Source organism: Gorilla gorilla, chromosome 11, assembly GCF_029281585.2.
Source record: "Gorilla gorilla gorilla isolate KB3781 chromosome 11, NHGRI_mGorGor1-v2.1_pri, whole genome shotgun sequence".
NCBI lineage: Eukaryota > Metazoa > Chordata > Mammalia > Primates > Hominidae > Gorilla > Gorilla gorilla.
Window position 1 is genome coordinate 72,027,598 of NC_073235.2, and position 15,159 is coordinate 72,042,756.

General features: G+C 38.5%; 1 protein-coding gene across 10 annotated transcripts in view; it reads right to left on the minus strand.

Moving 5' to 3' along the window:
- Positions 1-15,159, minus strand: part of FASTKD1 (FAST kinase domains 1) — a 44,152-nt gene that overhangs the window by 4,860 nt on the left and 24,133 nt on the right. For 6 of the 10 annotated variants that reach the window (XM_055379131.2, XM_031008449.3, XM_055379130.1 and 3 more), the window contains 5 exons: positions 11,512-11,998; positions 10,006-10,120; positions 5,362-5,490; positions 3,322-3,450; positions 2,537-2,650 (listed from right to left, as the gene is read on the minus strand). In XM_055379131.2, coding sequence (XP_055235106.1) covers positions 2,537-2,650; positions 3,322-3,450; positions 5,362-5,490; positions 10,006-10,120; positions 11,512-11,998 — 974 coding nt within the window. The remainder of the gene's footprint in view (positions 1-2,536; positions 2,651-3,321; positions 3,451-5,361; positions 5,491-10,005; positions 10,121-11,511; positions 11,999-15,159) is intronic. The other 4 variants (XM_031008451.3, XM_055379134.2, XM_055379135.2 and 1 more) reach the window with 1 other exon arrangement.

The window sequence follows — 15,159 nt, forward strand, 5'->3', positions numbered from 1 at the left end:
ACTCCCGACCTAAGGTAATCCGCCCGCCTCCGTCTCCCAAAGTGCTGGGTTTACAGGCGTGTGCCACTGCGCCCGGCCAAATTTCTGTTGTTTATAAATTAACCAGTCTCAGGTATTTTGTTGTAGCAGCAGAAAAGGACTAAAACACAAACACTACAGAAGAAAACCTTTTTGTCTTTTTTTTTTTTCTAAGTTAGGAAAACAGACACCAAAAGCAAACAGTGGCTATATCATGGGTAATTTTTCTTTTTTGTTATCTTCCTTTTCTAGTTTTTCTATGTTAAGCATGTCTCATGTAATTTTTTTTTAAGAGATGGGGTTATATTCCTATTTTTCTGAAGAAAAAAAGAAAAGTATTAAAAAGAGATGGCTTCTCACTATATTGCCCAGGCTGGTATCAAACTTCTGGGCTCAAGTGAACCTCCTACCTCTGTCTCTCAAAGTAGCTAGGATTACAGGCTTGCACTACCATGCCCAGCTTCAATGTTTGTTTTTTGTTTTGTTTTGTTTTTGTTTTAGAGACAGAGTCTTGCTCTGTCACTGAGGCTAGAGTGCAGTAGCGTGACTGTAACTCACTGTAGACTCAACTCCTGGGTTCAAGAGATTCTCCCACCTCAGCCTCCTAATGGGACTACAGGGGCATGCCACCATGCCTGATAATTATTTATTTATTTAGAGACAGGGTCTTACTATATTGCCCAGGCTGGTCTCAAACTCCTGAGCAATGGGACTAGAGGGGCATACCACCATACCTGCTATTTATTTATTTGTTTGTTTGTTTGTTTGTTTATTTATTTAGAGACAGGGTCTCACTACATTGCCCAGGCTGGTCTCAAACTCCTGAGCTCAAGCTATCCTTCCACCTCAGCCTCCCAAAGTGCTGAGACTATGTGTATGAGCATGAGCCACTGAGCCCAGCCAATTTATGTATTTTTGTCACTCATACCCAACTCAATCCTGATTAACATAAAATCAAAGGAAAGTTGTGTTTTGTAGCACAAGATGAGAGCATTGACGATTATCTAGTTCACCTTCCTGCCCAGTGCAAAAATCACACACATCTATCATCTGAATACTCAGCCTCTGCCTCAACATTACTTCTTCAGAAAGCAGTCAATAATTCTCATTATACCAAGTTAAAGTCTTCCTTTCATTTTTACCATTTTGTTCATCTTTGAGATAGAGATATCTAGTTCTTCTACTTAACAATCCTTCAAACACTTTAAAACATTATGGTCCCCATAAGACTTCTGTTTTTCAGACTAAACATCGTTTTTTTTTTTTTTTTCAAGTAAGATTTATTGGGCTGGGCACAGTGGCTCACACCTGTAATCCCAATACTTTGGGAGGCTAAGCTGAGGCAGGAGGATCACTCGAGCCCAGGAGTTTGAGACCAGCAACATAGTGAGACCCTGTCTCTATAAAAAAATTAAAATAAAAATAAATTCATTGAGCACTTACTATGTTCCAAGGATAGTGTTAAATGCTTTACATGCAATATCTCAGTTAATCCTATCAAGTAGGCATTATTATCCCCATTTCACTGAAGAAGTTAACAAGGTTCAGAAGAACTTGCTCAAGGATTGAAATCCATGCAATCCTAGTCCTCTCTAGTTCTGTATACGACATGATTAGACAAGATCCTTCACTATCTGTCCTCCTTTGTTTCTAGACCCTAATTGTCACTGTCTCTTAAAAAGGACAACATGTAAAAAAAAAAAAAAAATTAAGGTGTCTAAAAAATAGAAAACAATGGGATTACCAACTTTTTTGTTATTATTAACAATATAGTTTAAATAGTATTTGATTTTTGGCTACCATTTACACTGTTAGTTTATACCAAGTTTATAATCCTTTTAAATATCCTGTATATGCAGAGGTTTTCTAAACCTAAATTTAGAAAGTTTATGTTAATTATCTTGAAATTTTATCTTTTTCATTTAAGATCACCACTTGAATGTGGCAATATCTTTGAAAATTTTATATTGCAATCAACATAAGTTAGTCCACCAGCTTTATGTGATCCACAATTCAATCAGAATGCGTTCTACAACTAGACCAGTTGAGAAACAAGATTAATCAGGTTAGCATCAAGCACAGTATCTTTGGAAATCTTCATCCAGGCTGATAGACCAACTTAGTTTTTCAGATGAACTTAAAACAATGAAATAGAAATTAAAGAGTCATTTCCCTTATTTTCACACACTGAATGGAGAAGACAGAATCTTTTGAAGATCCAGAAATGTTCAGTGAATCTGAATCTGGGTTTTACTTAGAATTGGTGGAGGACTGACCTTAATTTTTTTTTTTTTTTTTTTTTTTCTAAAGAATAGAAAACGCTCTTGGTTATCAACACTGGGCCACGGGAACTTGAGGATTTATTCTATTGCTCTTTCTACCTCCGTTTGAAAATTTTAATAATAATAACAACTTGAAAAAAATTCAAAAAACTTTTAAAAATTCCAACTGATAAGATGATTCCACTCAAATTAGTTTGATTTTCTGAAAGTAACTAATAACCTACCCAATAACTTACCTACTTTGTGGTAGTAAGGCGTAAGAACCGAGGCTTTTACACAATTGATTCCTCCTAGCACCTCTGCTAACATTTTATAAATCTGCTGTTGCGTTCCATCCATGCCACCAATACCTTTATAAAAAAATAAATAATTAGTCTACTTAATCTTTTTTTTCTTTTGTTTTTCCTTTGAGACGGAGTTTTCGCTCTTGTTGCCCAGGCTGGAATGCAACGGTGCAATCTCAGCTCACTGCAACCTCTGCCTCCCCAGTTCAAGCAATTCTCCTGCCTCAGCCTCCCAGGTAGCTGGGATTACAGGCATGAGCCACCACGCCCGGCTAATTTTGTATTTTTGTTAGAGATGGGGTTTCTCCATGTTGGTCAGGCTGGTCTCGAACTCCTGACCTCAGGTGATCTGCCCGCCTTTCAGCCTCCCAAAGTGCTGGGATTACAGGTGTGAGCCACCGCGCCCGGACTTAATCAGTTTTTTAATGAAAATCATCCCAATTCTACAAACTGAAAAATAAAGATTAATAATTTCAATATGAGCTTCAATGTAGTGTCTTATATAATGACACTAAATTCAATACAAGTTCTTTACTCTCAACTAGGAGGGTTATGTCCCAAATATGAAGAAATTCTTATAATGTTTCACCTACAATATCTCATATAAAATATTAAACAGGTCATGGCACTCTTGGGAAGGCTCATGTCATGTTTAAGTATAACAAGATTAACAATGTACTACCTAATAACTTACTTTAGAATTAAACTTTGCTATCTGACTAAAAGAAAATTCAAACCTTTATTATATTGTTGACAGAAGCGGTCATGAAACCATGGAATCTGAAACTCAGGGCATTCCAAGCAGACTGATCTATTTAACTCCATAAGATGAAACTGGACTCTTGCACTTCGAGATGGAGATAAAACTGAAATTAATAAAATACTAATGAATTTTGATAGCTGAGACCTAGGAAAGACAACCCATTTTTTTCACATTCATTTATCCCCACTATTAGTAGATGCTTTTATTCTAACAGTATTTAGAACTGTTTACATTTCTAATTTACAAACGTATGCTTTATATTTTTAAATTATTACATTCAGTGACATGATTAGGACCAACTCCTGCACTGTTCTCATTAATCATGAATGTTAAAAGTACATTTAAAAAATACTCCCAGCAGGGCACGGTGGCTCATGCCTGTAATCCCAACACTTTGGGAGGCTGAGGTGGGTGGATCACCTGAGGTCGGGAGTTCAAGACCAGCCTGACCAACATGGAGAAACCCCGTCTATACTAAAAGTACAAAATTAGCCAGGCATGGTGGTGCATGCCTGTAATCCCAGCTACTCAGGAGGCCAAGGCAGGAGAATCGCTTGAATCCAGAAGGTGAGGTTTTGGGTAACCAAGATCATGCCATTGCACTCCAGCCTGGGCAACAAGAGCAAAACTCTGTCTCAAAAAAAAAAAAAAAAAAAATACTCCCAAGAATTTTCATTCACCTAATACTCCACACTTAGGATTTTATCCTAAGGAAACAATGATTCATGTATAACAAATCATTACTTACAATGATGAGGAATTGGAAACAATCTGTGACAAATTTTATTATATCCATGTAATAGGATATTATGTAGCCAATAAAAAAAGACATCAAAAAATATTTAATAACATGGAAAATTGCTCAAAATATAGTTAGATGGAAAAAGGCAGCATACAAAAGTGAATATATAAATAATCCAAATTTTGTTTTAAAATTCATATAGGGGCCAGGCATGGGGGCTTATGCCTGTAATCCTACCACTTTGTGAGGCCAAGGTGGGCAGATCACTTGAGGTCAGGAGTTCAACACCAACCTGGCCAACATGGTGAAACCTCGTCTCTACTGAAAATAGAAAAATTAGCCGGGCATGGTGGCACATACTTATAATCCCCGCTACTCGAGAGGCTGAAGCAGGAGGATCAATCACTTGAAATAGGAAGGCGGAGGTTGCAGTGAGCTAAGATTGAGCCACTGCACTCCAGCCTGGGAAACAGAGCAAGACTCCATCTCAAAAAAAAAAAAAAAAAAAGAAAAAGAAAGAAATGTAAAATAAAATAAAATTCATATAGGGACTGGGTACAGTGGCTCATGCCTGTAATCCCAACACTTTGGGAGGCCAAGGCAAGAGGATCACTTGAGGCCAGGAGTTAGAGACCAGCCTGGGCAACATAGCAAAACTCTGTCTCAAAATATAAAAATAAAAAATTTAACAAATTAAAATTAAATACAGGCTGCGTGCGGGGGCTCACACCTATAATCTCAGCATCTGGGAGGCCAAGGAGGGAGAATCACTTGAGCTCAAGAGTTTGAGACCAGCCTGGGCAATACAGTGAGATCCCAGCTCTTAAAAAAAAAAAATTAGCTGGGCATGGTGACACACGCCTGTGGTCCCAGCTACTTGGAAGGCTGAGGTGGGAGGATCACTTGATCCTGGAGTCCAAGGCTTCAGTGAGTTATGACTGCACCACTGCACTCCAGCCTGGGCAACAGAGTGAGACCCTGTCTCAAAACAAAACAAAAAAACACAGATATATAAACATTCACATAGGAGAAGGAGAAAGACAGAAAAGAAATACTCCAAAACATTAAAAGTGGTAGTTTTACTTGTTAGTAAGATGGGTAATTTTTTATTTTCTATTTTATTCCTGTGTTTTCCAAATTTCTACAATAAGCATGAATACTATTAGAAACAGAAAAAAGTTATTAACATTAAAATTCTTCAGTATAGATAGACCTGAGACTTGGATATAAAGTACAACAGATAATTAAATAAATTAAAAGATAGATACATACTTTCAAGTTGAGAATCCAATCTAGCTAAGAATTTGATGTTAAAAATTGCCTTTAGCAGATCTTCTGGAAAATATTCAAGTGTGGCCAAAGAGAAACCAAGAAACACTAATATAAAAGGATCCAATATACCTAAAAGAAAATTAAGATTTTTTTAAAGGTATAGCTGCCTCACTTATATATACACTTATAATTTATTCAGGCAAAGCCAGGTTTTAAAAAAAAATGATACACAGCCTTGACAAAACTAATCTACACTGTTACAAGACAGGATAATGGTTAAGTGGTTACCTTTGGGTGGGGGCCAAGTAGGAAAAGCGGACAAGAGGAGAAGGGTACTGTGATAATACTCTGTGTCTTGATCTCAGTACTGATTCCCTAGGTGATTCAATTTGAATAAATTCACAGTATTATACTAAAGTTATACGAACATTTGTTTTTACACTTTAGTAAGAAGTTTTAAAAATAGCCTTGGAAAAAGAATCCAAAACAAAAGGACAGTGGTGCATGTAAAAAGAAGTGATCCCAGTGTTGATGATAATACAATAGTGTTCAGAATATGTTACATACCATTCTAAACACTTTAGATATATTAACTCACTTATATCTTATATCAGTAGAAACAATTATCTCCACTTTATAAATAAACATTAGGAAGCAGAGAGGTTAAATGACTTGCCCAAGATCAGAGTTGGCAGCGGAAGGTAGGGTTTAACCCAGAATGTCCAGCTCTGGAGCCTGGATTGTTATACTATGCTGCTCTCTGGGAATCTCAGATCTCCAAGCAGAGTGTACAAATGTTTGAGGCTGAGGTCTTGCCTAGCACCTCCTCCTTTACTTGTCACCCAGCAGCATGGCAGATGCCCCACAGTATAAGGCTTCAACTATTTACCTGATTTGCCTCATCCAAGAGACATTTCTAATGTGGCGGAAAGGGTCACCTAAAATGCCTGACTGGCATAGGTATTCTTACTAAGGACAGAAGAGACAACATTAAATCTTTCCTTTTCAATTTTTTCTAAGTTTATTTAATAAAGAAAGACCAGATCATAAATGAAGTTAATAGTGATGATTTCTACCAGCAAAACTAATCTGGCAAAATTCATCTTTACTCAAAACAATGAAAATTATTACTCCATTAGTTATTTAAAATTTTACTTATAAAGTTCCCTAGGAATTTTTAAAACTTTCTCTGATTAAGTTTTAAAAACTCAAAGCTGTACTTATCAATCTTTCTTTCCTTATACTCTTTAGCAACAAAATGTTCTAATTTCTAAGACTCTATTTGGAGAACCTGGGAAGAGATGCACTTTCATTTCCTTCTGGTTGTCGACACATGACTGAACAACCAGGAGAATACAGTCTAAGTCTCAATTTAAAGTCTCATCTTTCTACATATAGTTGTGTTACTAAAAAGGGGTATAAATGTATACCATACATGCAACACATTCATATACACATATACATATACATATCCCAGCCTCACGTTGTAGGCTGTGACACAGTAGTATCAGACATGGTTAGATGCTGTCTGGCCCATAGATCCCACAAAAATGTAGCAAAGTCCATTAGCATGATGCAGACACAATTAATATATTTATACTTGTTTCACACCAGCTTCACCAGAGGTCTAAAGATCTATATAAATCCCTAATGTAGAGCCTAACATGTTATGCTGGATAAGGAAGCTCTCAGTATCTGTTGCTTGGTAGATAACTGGGTAATTCTTACTCTTCAGGCAGAGCAAAAAGATCTGAGGAAACCAGTCTCTGGCTGTCTCTCCAACTTTATCTCCTACCAACTCGGTCTCCCTCATCTACTCCTGCCACACTGAATCCACTGTTCCTGGAAAAAAACAAACATGCTCTCACCTGAGGGCCCTTTCCAGTTCCCTTTCTTTCATCCTGGGACTCTCTTCCCTATCTCTTGACATGCATCACTCTCTCAATTCATTTAATCCATGGTTAAATGACATCTCCTCAGAGAGGCAGTCCCTGAATCCCTTATCCAAAATAGCACTCCATCTCACACTTACCATGATGCTCCAGCCTACACACTTACCCTGCTCTAATGTTCTTGAAGGTACTTATCACCATCTGACCTTACAGCCTTGTTTATTGTTTATGTCAATCTCCCCCTAACAGAAAGTAAACTCGATCATGGTAGTTTATCTGTTTTTACTCTCTCCTGTATCTCCAGTGCCTAGAAGAATACCTGACAGTAAGTACATGGAAAGTGTTGACTGAAAAGGAACGGTTACTGAGCATTTCTCCTCTAAAGCTTCTATATCATACTGACAAGTACATAGTGTGAGTCTGAGAAGAAAAGTCTCATAAAGCGCTAATCCTTCAAGGTCAAACTGTTCCAAACACAACTCAGGACCCAAAATAAAAAGGAAAAGGAAAAAGAAAAAGTAATTTCCTGTCTCTGCTGTCCTCACATATTGCTTCTGCTAAGGCTAACAGCAGGAAGGACTATTTCTATTCTACTTTTTTCTAGTACTGAAATATTACCAAAAGACTTTTCTGGCCAGGTGTGGTGGCACATGCCTGTAATTCCAGGACTTGGGAGGCCAAGGTGGGAGGACCGCTTGAGTCCAGGCATTTGATATCAGCCTGGGCAATGTAGCAAGACCCCATCTCTAAATTTAAAAGATAATTTTTTTAAAGACCTTTTTGAGAGATGCAAAATAATCAGCATAAGAGCAGCAACCCTTCAAACAATTCACAAACATCTATTAAGGTTCTTAAGAAACATTTTTTTACTTTTAAAAAACAATCTGGCAAGACTACGTCTCAAAAAAAAAACCAAAATCTAAATAGACAGAAACAATCAGACATTATGTGCCTCCAGATGTGATCTAAATATAAGGTACACAGCACTACATACAAGTTATTTTTGCTGCAAATGTTTAATCTGAACCTAACCAAGCATCTATACCTAATTTCTAGTTTACTGCAAATGCAGGAGATGGAGAAGCAAGTTAAAGGAAAACAATCAGACAAATCCAGAATGTGGCACAATTTATAATAAATGGCCAATCATTTTATAAAAATAAATATCAAGCAAAAAAGATGGAGGAAAAGACATAACTACTCAATGCTGGTTGTTTAAAAAAAAGTTATAGCCAGGCACGGTGGCTCACGTCTGTAATCCCAGCACTTTGGGAGGCTGAGGTGGGTGGATCACCTAAAGTCGGGAGTTCGAGACCAGCCTGACCAACATGGAGAAACCCCGTCTCTACTAAAAATACAAAATTAGCTGGGTGTAGTGGCGCATGCCTGTAATCCCAGCTACTCGGGAGACTGAGGCAGGAGAATCGCTTGAACCTGGGAGGCGGAGGTTGCAGTGAGCCGAGATTGCGCCATTACACTCCAGCCTGGGCAACAAGAGCAAAACTCTGTCTCAAAAAAAAAAAGTTATAAAAGATAATTTGGTGACTCGGGAAAATTTGATTACGGACTAGGTAGTAGATGGTACTTGTTCATTTTCTTTGGTACTGGTAATGATACCAGTATTGTAGTTACATAGGAGAATGTCCTTATAACCTGAAGTACATAGAGCTGACAACTGGAAGGTTCATCATTACGCATACACGCTTGTGCACATACACAGAGCAAATGTGGCAAATGTTAATCAATACTCAATCATGACTGTGGGGCTACAGTTTATTACACAGATGTTTGTTGTATTGTTCAATTTTTCTGTATATTTGAAAACCTGGATAACAAAAAGTTAAGAAAAAAAAAAAACAAGTCAATGCCAAGAAAAGAAAAAAAGGAAACAAAATTCTAAACTATAAGAGACTGAAGAGATAAAAACCAAACACAATGAGTGAATACTGGGCGCAAAACAACTACTCTAAAATGTATTTTGGTAACACTTAGGGAGACTGAAACATGAACTGTGTATTAGATATTAGGGGACTATGATTAAGTTTCTTAGGTGTGGCAACAGTATTGTGGTGGTACAGAAGAATGTCATTATTCTTAGGAGATGTATGCTAAAGTAATTAGGGATGGAGGGTCACAATGCCTACAACTTTGAAATGGCTCAGAAAAAAAATAAGAGAGTCAGAGAAACAAACGGATAAGGCAAACACTGTAAAATGTTAACATTATTGAATCTACACGGTGAGTATATATGTGTTCTTTGTTTAATTCTTTATACAAGTTTGACATTTTTCATAATTAAAATGGATACAAAGTTTTTATAGGGCCGGGCGCAGTGGCTCACACCTGTAATCCCAACACTTTGGGAGGCCTTGGCGGGGGGATCACCTGAGGTCAGGAGTTCCTGACCACCCCGGCCAACATGGTGAAACCCTGTCTGTACTAAAAATGCAAAAAATTAGCCGGGTGTGGTGGCACATGCTTATAGTCCAAGCTACTGGGGTGACTGAGGCAGGAGAATCACTTGAACCCAGGAGACAGAGGTTGCAATGAGCCAAGATCGTGCCACTACACTCCAGCCTGGGCGACAGAGCAAGACTGTCTCAAAAACAAACAAACAAACAAAAAACCTTTTTTTAGGTAGATAATTCATGGCTATTATGGTTACCCTTTAAATGAGGGACATCTCCTAGCTCAGCAGCAACAAGTATCCTCTGACTTATTCACTCAATGTATTACCAAACAATATACCTACCTAAGTAAGAATTAAGATGTTGCACGCAAGTTCCCAAAAATTCATCCCTTTGAGGTGGATCATAGTTCAATACGCTGAATGGACGAATAATAGCAGGGATTGTAAAAGGATGGATCTGTATAAAAAGAACAAAAAATTTATAGTTTAAACTTTAGGAAAATAAGACAAAATTTTTACCTAATTATTTTTTAGGAGAAATCTTTTCCTATCATCGCTACAGTTAAATAATAAATATATCACCCTGCTTATTAATTTTTCCATCCTGCTATAATTTATTTAACCCCACCAACATTATTAATAACCCCAAAAGTGTTAATGTAACAAAAAAGAAGTAAATCAGATAATTTACAAATTTATTTTGTTAGGTGTAAAATTCTGTTCTGGCTGGGAGTGGTGGCTCATGCCTGTCATCCCAACACTTTGGATGGCTGAGGTGGGAGGATTGCTTGAGGCCAGGAGTTCGAGATTAGTCAGGGCAACATAGTGAGACCCTGTCTTTATTTAAATTTAAAATAAGTAAATAAATTCTGTTTCAGAATTCATTAGTCACTAAATTGAATAGGAAACAGTATCAGCAATTTCCATGATAATCAGTACATTTTATATAATAATCATAATATAATTAAAGAAGTTTCTTAAATTATAATCACTAGCATTTATTTTTCTTTCATTTGCTTTTTTATTTCATTTTTCACTCATTCATCCAATACTTAATGACTTCCAGGCACCATACTAAGCAAGTTAAGACAAACTTTTTATTTTCATTTGTGAGAAACACTGTCTTTTAAATAAAGGCCTTGCCCTGATATATTTATGATAGTGATTTTGTAAGTGAGCTGCTTCTCACATAATCCATAAAGCGGCATTTTACAAGTAAGTCCCAGAAATAAATCTGCAAGAAGATGCAATGACAATTTAAGAATACAGTTGCCAATGGATACCTTATAATTTTCTCAGTTTTCAAGCTTATCTCACACTTTTGAATATAATTGCTTTTAAATGGTAAAAATAATACCACACGATTATAGAAATAAGAAAAAGTAAAACCAAAAATCATTCATACTCCACTGTCCTAATATGAGTATCCTCAAAGAATTGATTACTAATCTTAATACTGTAATGAACCAAAGAATGATTGCTGATCTTTCAAAATCTACAATGCCGGAATAAGAAAGTGACTTTAAGGAAAGGAACAACAAATCGCTGAAACAGAAACCAGAGTTTTCTTTGTTTTTCTTAAGAGACGGGGTCTCACTCTGTCACCCAGGCTGGAGTGCAGTGGTGCAATCATAGCTCACTGAGCCTTAATTCCTGGGCTCAACCAATCCTCCCACCTCAGCCTCCCAACCGCTGGAATTACAGGCTTGAGCTACCACATCTGACCCAGAATTTATTTAATTTTTAAACCTCAAATTCCAATCCAAGTTCTCAAAGTGCCTATGATAAAAATTATGCTTGCAGAAGTTGACAACTCCATAAAATTAATGTCTACCATTTAAATTTCACCTTTTCAATCTGCTGAACAACCACTGAGGCTATCCTATCAAGTAGCAAAGTACTGAGGTAATCAGTACTAGAAATAAAAGATGCAATCTCCCCAACATTTATGTAATTAATATCATCCATGAAATGCTGTAAAGTAGCAATCATTTCTTCAAGAAGTGACTCAGGAAACGTGTTTCCTTTGAGAGATTTAAGTTCCTTCCGTAACAGATCCAAACTGTTGCTGTGTTGTAGTCTCTGACGACCATAGTGATCTAATTTTTGAAGTAGTTTCAGTTGTTTCGCAGTCATATTATCCAAATACATGTGATCATGCTGAATCCATCTTAAAACAGATGTGGCAAAACTACTCAGGTTATTTAGGTCACACTGTGGTAAAACGGCTTCAATTCGGGATATCCCCACTTCGTCCAAGTGAGGAGAAGGGAGCAGGGAAATAGCACAGACCAGAACAGACACCTCAGTTGGTATGAAACTATTTTTCAAATAACTGCAAAATGAAAAACGAAAAGAATAAAATACATCAGCAACAAACCCAAAATATATATGTATTAAAATATGAATATATATGAGTACTACAATTAATAGGTAAGATGATGATTCAAAAAAACCTCTTTCAAACTATGTTTCTCCTCTAATCTCAAACCACAACAATCATCAGCCACAGAAGACTTCTGTAACCAAATGTGTGGGAGTTCTTCCAAGCAGCGGACACCAGCTGGGTGTCCAATTCAGTTCTGACGCAATCTACCTGGGGACAGTGTCAGATCCCACAGGCTGGGAACTTGGTCTCTAAGACTAACCTCTCCCACAAAAACCCCAGACTCCAGTTGCAAAAGTAGGCCTCCAGAACTTCTGAGCAACCGGCTTCAAGTTGGGTTTCCCACGACCTCCTCTTTGGGTTTGATTAATTTGCTGGAGTGATTCACAGAACTCAGGGAAGCAGTTGTTTATGTTTACAGGTTTATTATAAATGATATTATAAAGAATGCAGATGAAGGGACAGTAGGGTGAGGTATGTGGGAAGGGGTGCAGAGCTTCCATGCCCTCCCTGACCATGCCACCCTCCAGGAACCTCCACGTGTTCGGCTATCTGGAAGCAGTCCAAACCCAGTCTTCTTGGGTTTTTATGAGCTTCATGACATCAACATTTCCTCACACAGGGTGTAGGGTGGGATCTCTCAGGGGAGCATCTTAAGACCCACGATCAGAAAGGTGGAGGGAGATTAGAGTCCTGCTTTGGGGCAGGAGAGAGATTCTGTTTCCAGAGGCCTAACATACCCAACATTGTTAACAAAAGACTATAGCAAGAGCTATAGAAGTTATGAACTAGTAACTAGGACAAAAGCCAATATATGTAACATCACAGGTGGGCATAATACAAGTTAATTTAAGAAGAGTTAGATAGGCCAGGCACGGTGGCTCATGTCTGTAATCCCAGCACTTTGGGAGGCCGAGGACAGGGGTTCGAGACCAGTCTGGCCAACATGGTGAAATGCTGTCTCTACTAAAAAGACAAAAAAATTAGCTTAGCCAGGCATGGTGACGTGCACCTGTAATCCCAGCTACTCAGGAGGTTGAGGCAGGGGAATCTCTTGAACCAGGGAGGTGGAGGTTGCAGTGAGCTGAGATCGTGCCACTGCACTCCAGCCTGGGCAACAGAGGAAGACTCCATCTCAAAAAAAAAAAAAAAAAAAAAAAAAAGAGTTAGATAAATTCAAAGATGACAGGTCCATAAAGGATTATTCAGGAAAGCCTAAGTCTTCCTGATGCCCTCCGTCTCAAAAAAAAAAAAAAAAAAAGAAAAGAAAAGAAAAAAAAAATCTTTAAGTATAGAAATAGTGGAAGGAATAAAGGAATAAAACAGGAAGACCTGTTCTGAAGCACAGGCCAAAATTTTTTATTCAAAAATAAAACCACAGTCCCAGGGAAACAAAAGGTCCATGTCAGAACAATGTTTCCAGTGCTGTCGCTGAAGAAAGAACTTGGGTTCAATTTCTGATATGACCTGTCAGGCCCTGGCATACAGTGATCACGTAATAAAATTGGTTCCTTTTTTGTTTCCGATACACAGTCCAACATTTAAAACAAATGAATAAACAAACAACAACAAAAGAAACAGGACATAGTTGACCCCATTCTCTACTTCATTCCCAAATCCCCATGGCAAGAGTCCCACCACCAGGACAATAATTGTTAAAAAAAAAAAAAAAAAAAAAAAAAAAATTGAAAAACTGGGGCCAGGCATGGTGGCTCACACCTTTAATTCCAGCATTTTGAGAGGCCAAGGCGGGGGATAGCTTGAGCTCAGAAGTTCGAGACCAGCCTGGCCAATATAATGAAACCCCATCTCTACTGAAAATACAAAAAATTAGCCGGGCGTGGTGGCACATGCCTGTAATCCTAGCTACTGGGGAGGCTAAGGCATGAGAATCGCTTGAACCCGGGAGGCGGAGGTTGCAGTGAGCCGAGATCACGCCATTGCACTCCAGCCTGGGTGACAGAGCAAGACTCCGCCTCAAAAAAAAAAAAAAAACTTTAGGTATAGAAGTAGTGGAAGGAATAATACAATCTAAATTAAAACAAAATTAAGGCTGGGCGCAGTAGCTCACTCCTGTAATCCCAGCACTTTGGGAGGCCAAGGCGGGCAGATCACGAGGTCAGGAGATCGAGACCCATTCTGGCTAACATGGTGAAACACCGTCTCTACTAAAAATACAAAAAAAAAATTAGCCAGGCGTGGTGGTGGGCGCCTGTAGTCCCAGCTACTCAGGAGGCTGAGACAGGAGAATGGCGTGAACCCGGGAGGCGGAGCTTGCAGTGAGCCGAGATCGCACCACTGCACTCCAGCCTGGCCGACAGAGCGAGACTCCATCTCAAAAAATTAAATAAATAGCTGGACGTGGTGGCTCACGCCTGTAATCCCAGCCCTTTGGGAGGCCGAGGTGGGCGGATTACCTGAGGTCGGGAGTTCGAGACCAGCCTAACCAACATGGAAAAAACCCCGTCTCTACTAAAAATACAAAAAAGTTAGCCAGGTGGGGTGGCGCATGTAATGCGCTGTAATCCCAGCTACTCGGGCGGCTGAGGCAGGAGAATCGCTTGAACCTGGGAGGCGGAGGTTGCGGTGAGCCGAGATTGTGCCACTGCACTCCAGCCTGGGCAACAAGAGCAAAACTCCATCTCAAAAAAAAAATAAAAAATAAAAATAAATAAATAAATACATTGAGTTACTTTTAAAATATTTTTTAAATTAATTTTTTTCTGGAGACAGGGTCTCACTCTGTTGCCCAGGCTAGAGGGCAGTGGCGTAATATAGCTCATTGCAGCCTTGACCTCCTGGGCTCAAGTACTCCTCCTGCCTCAGCCTCTCTACACACTGTTGATATAGGTACATGCCACCATGCCCAGCTAATTTTTTGTTTTTTGTTGTTGAGACAGGGTCTTGCTTTATTGCCCAGGATGGTCTTGAACTCCTGGGCTCAAACAATCCTCCCAGCTCAGTCTCCCAAAGTCCTGGGATTACAAGCATGAGCCACTATGCCCGGCCATTTAAAATATTTAAATTAGCATACTAAAATAATCGTAATATTAATACTCAGTGTTAGCAAGGGTGTACTGATACAGGCATTCTCATTCACTATTAGTAAA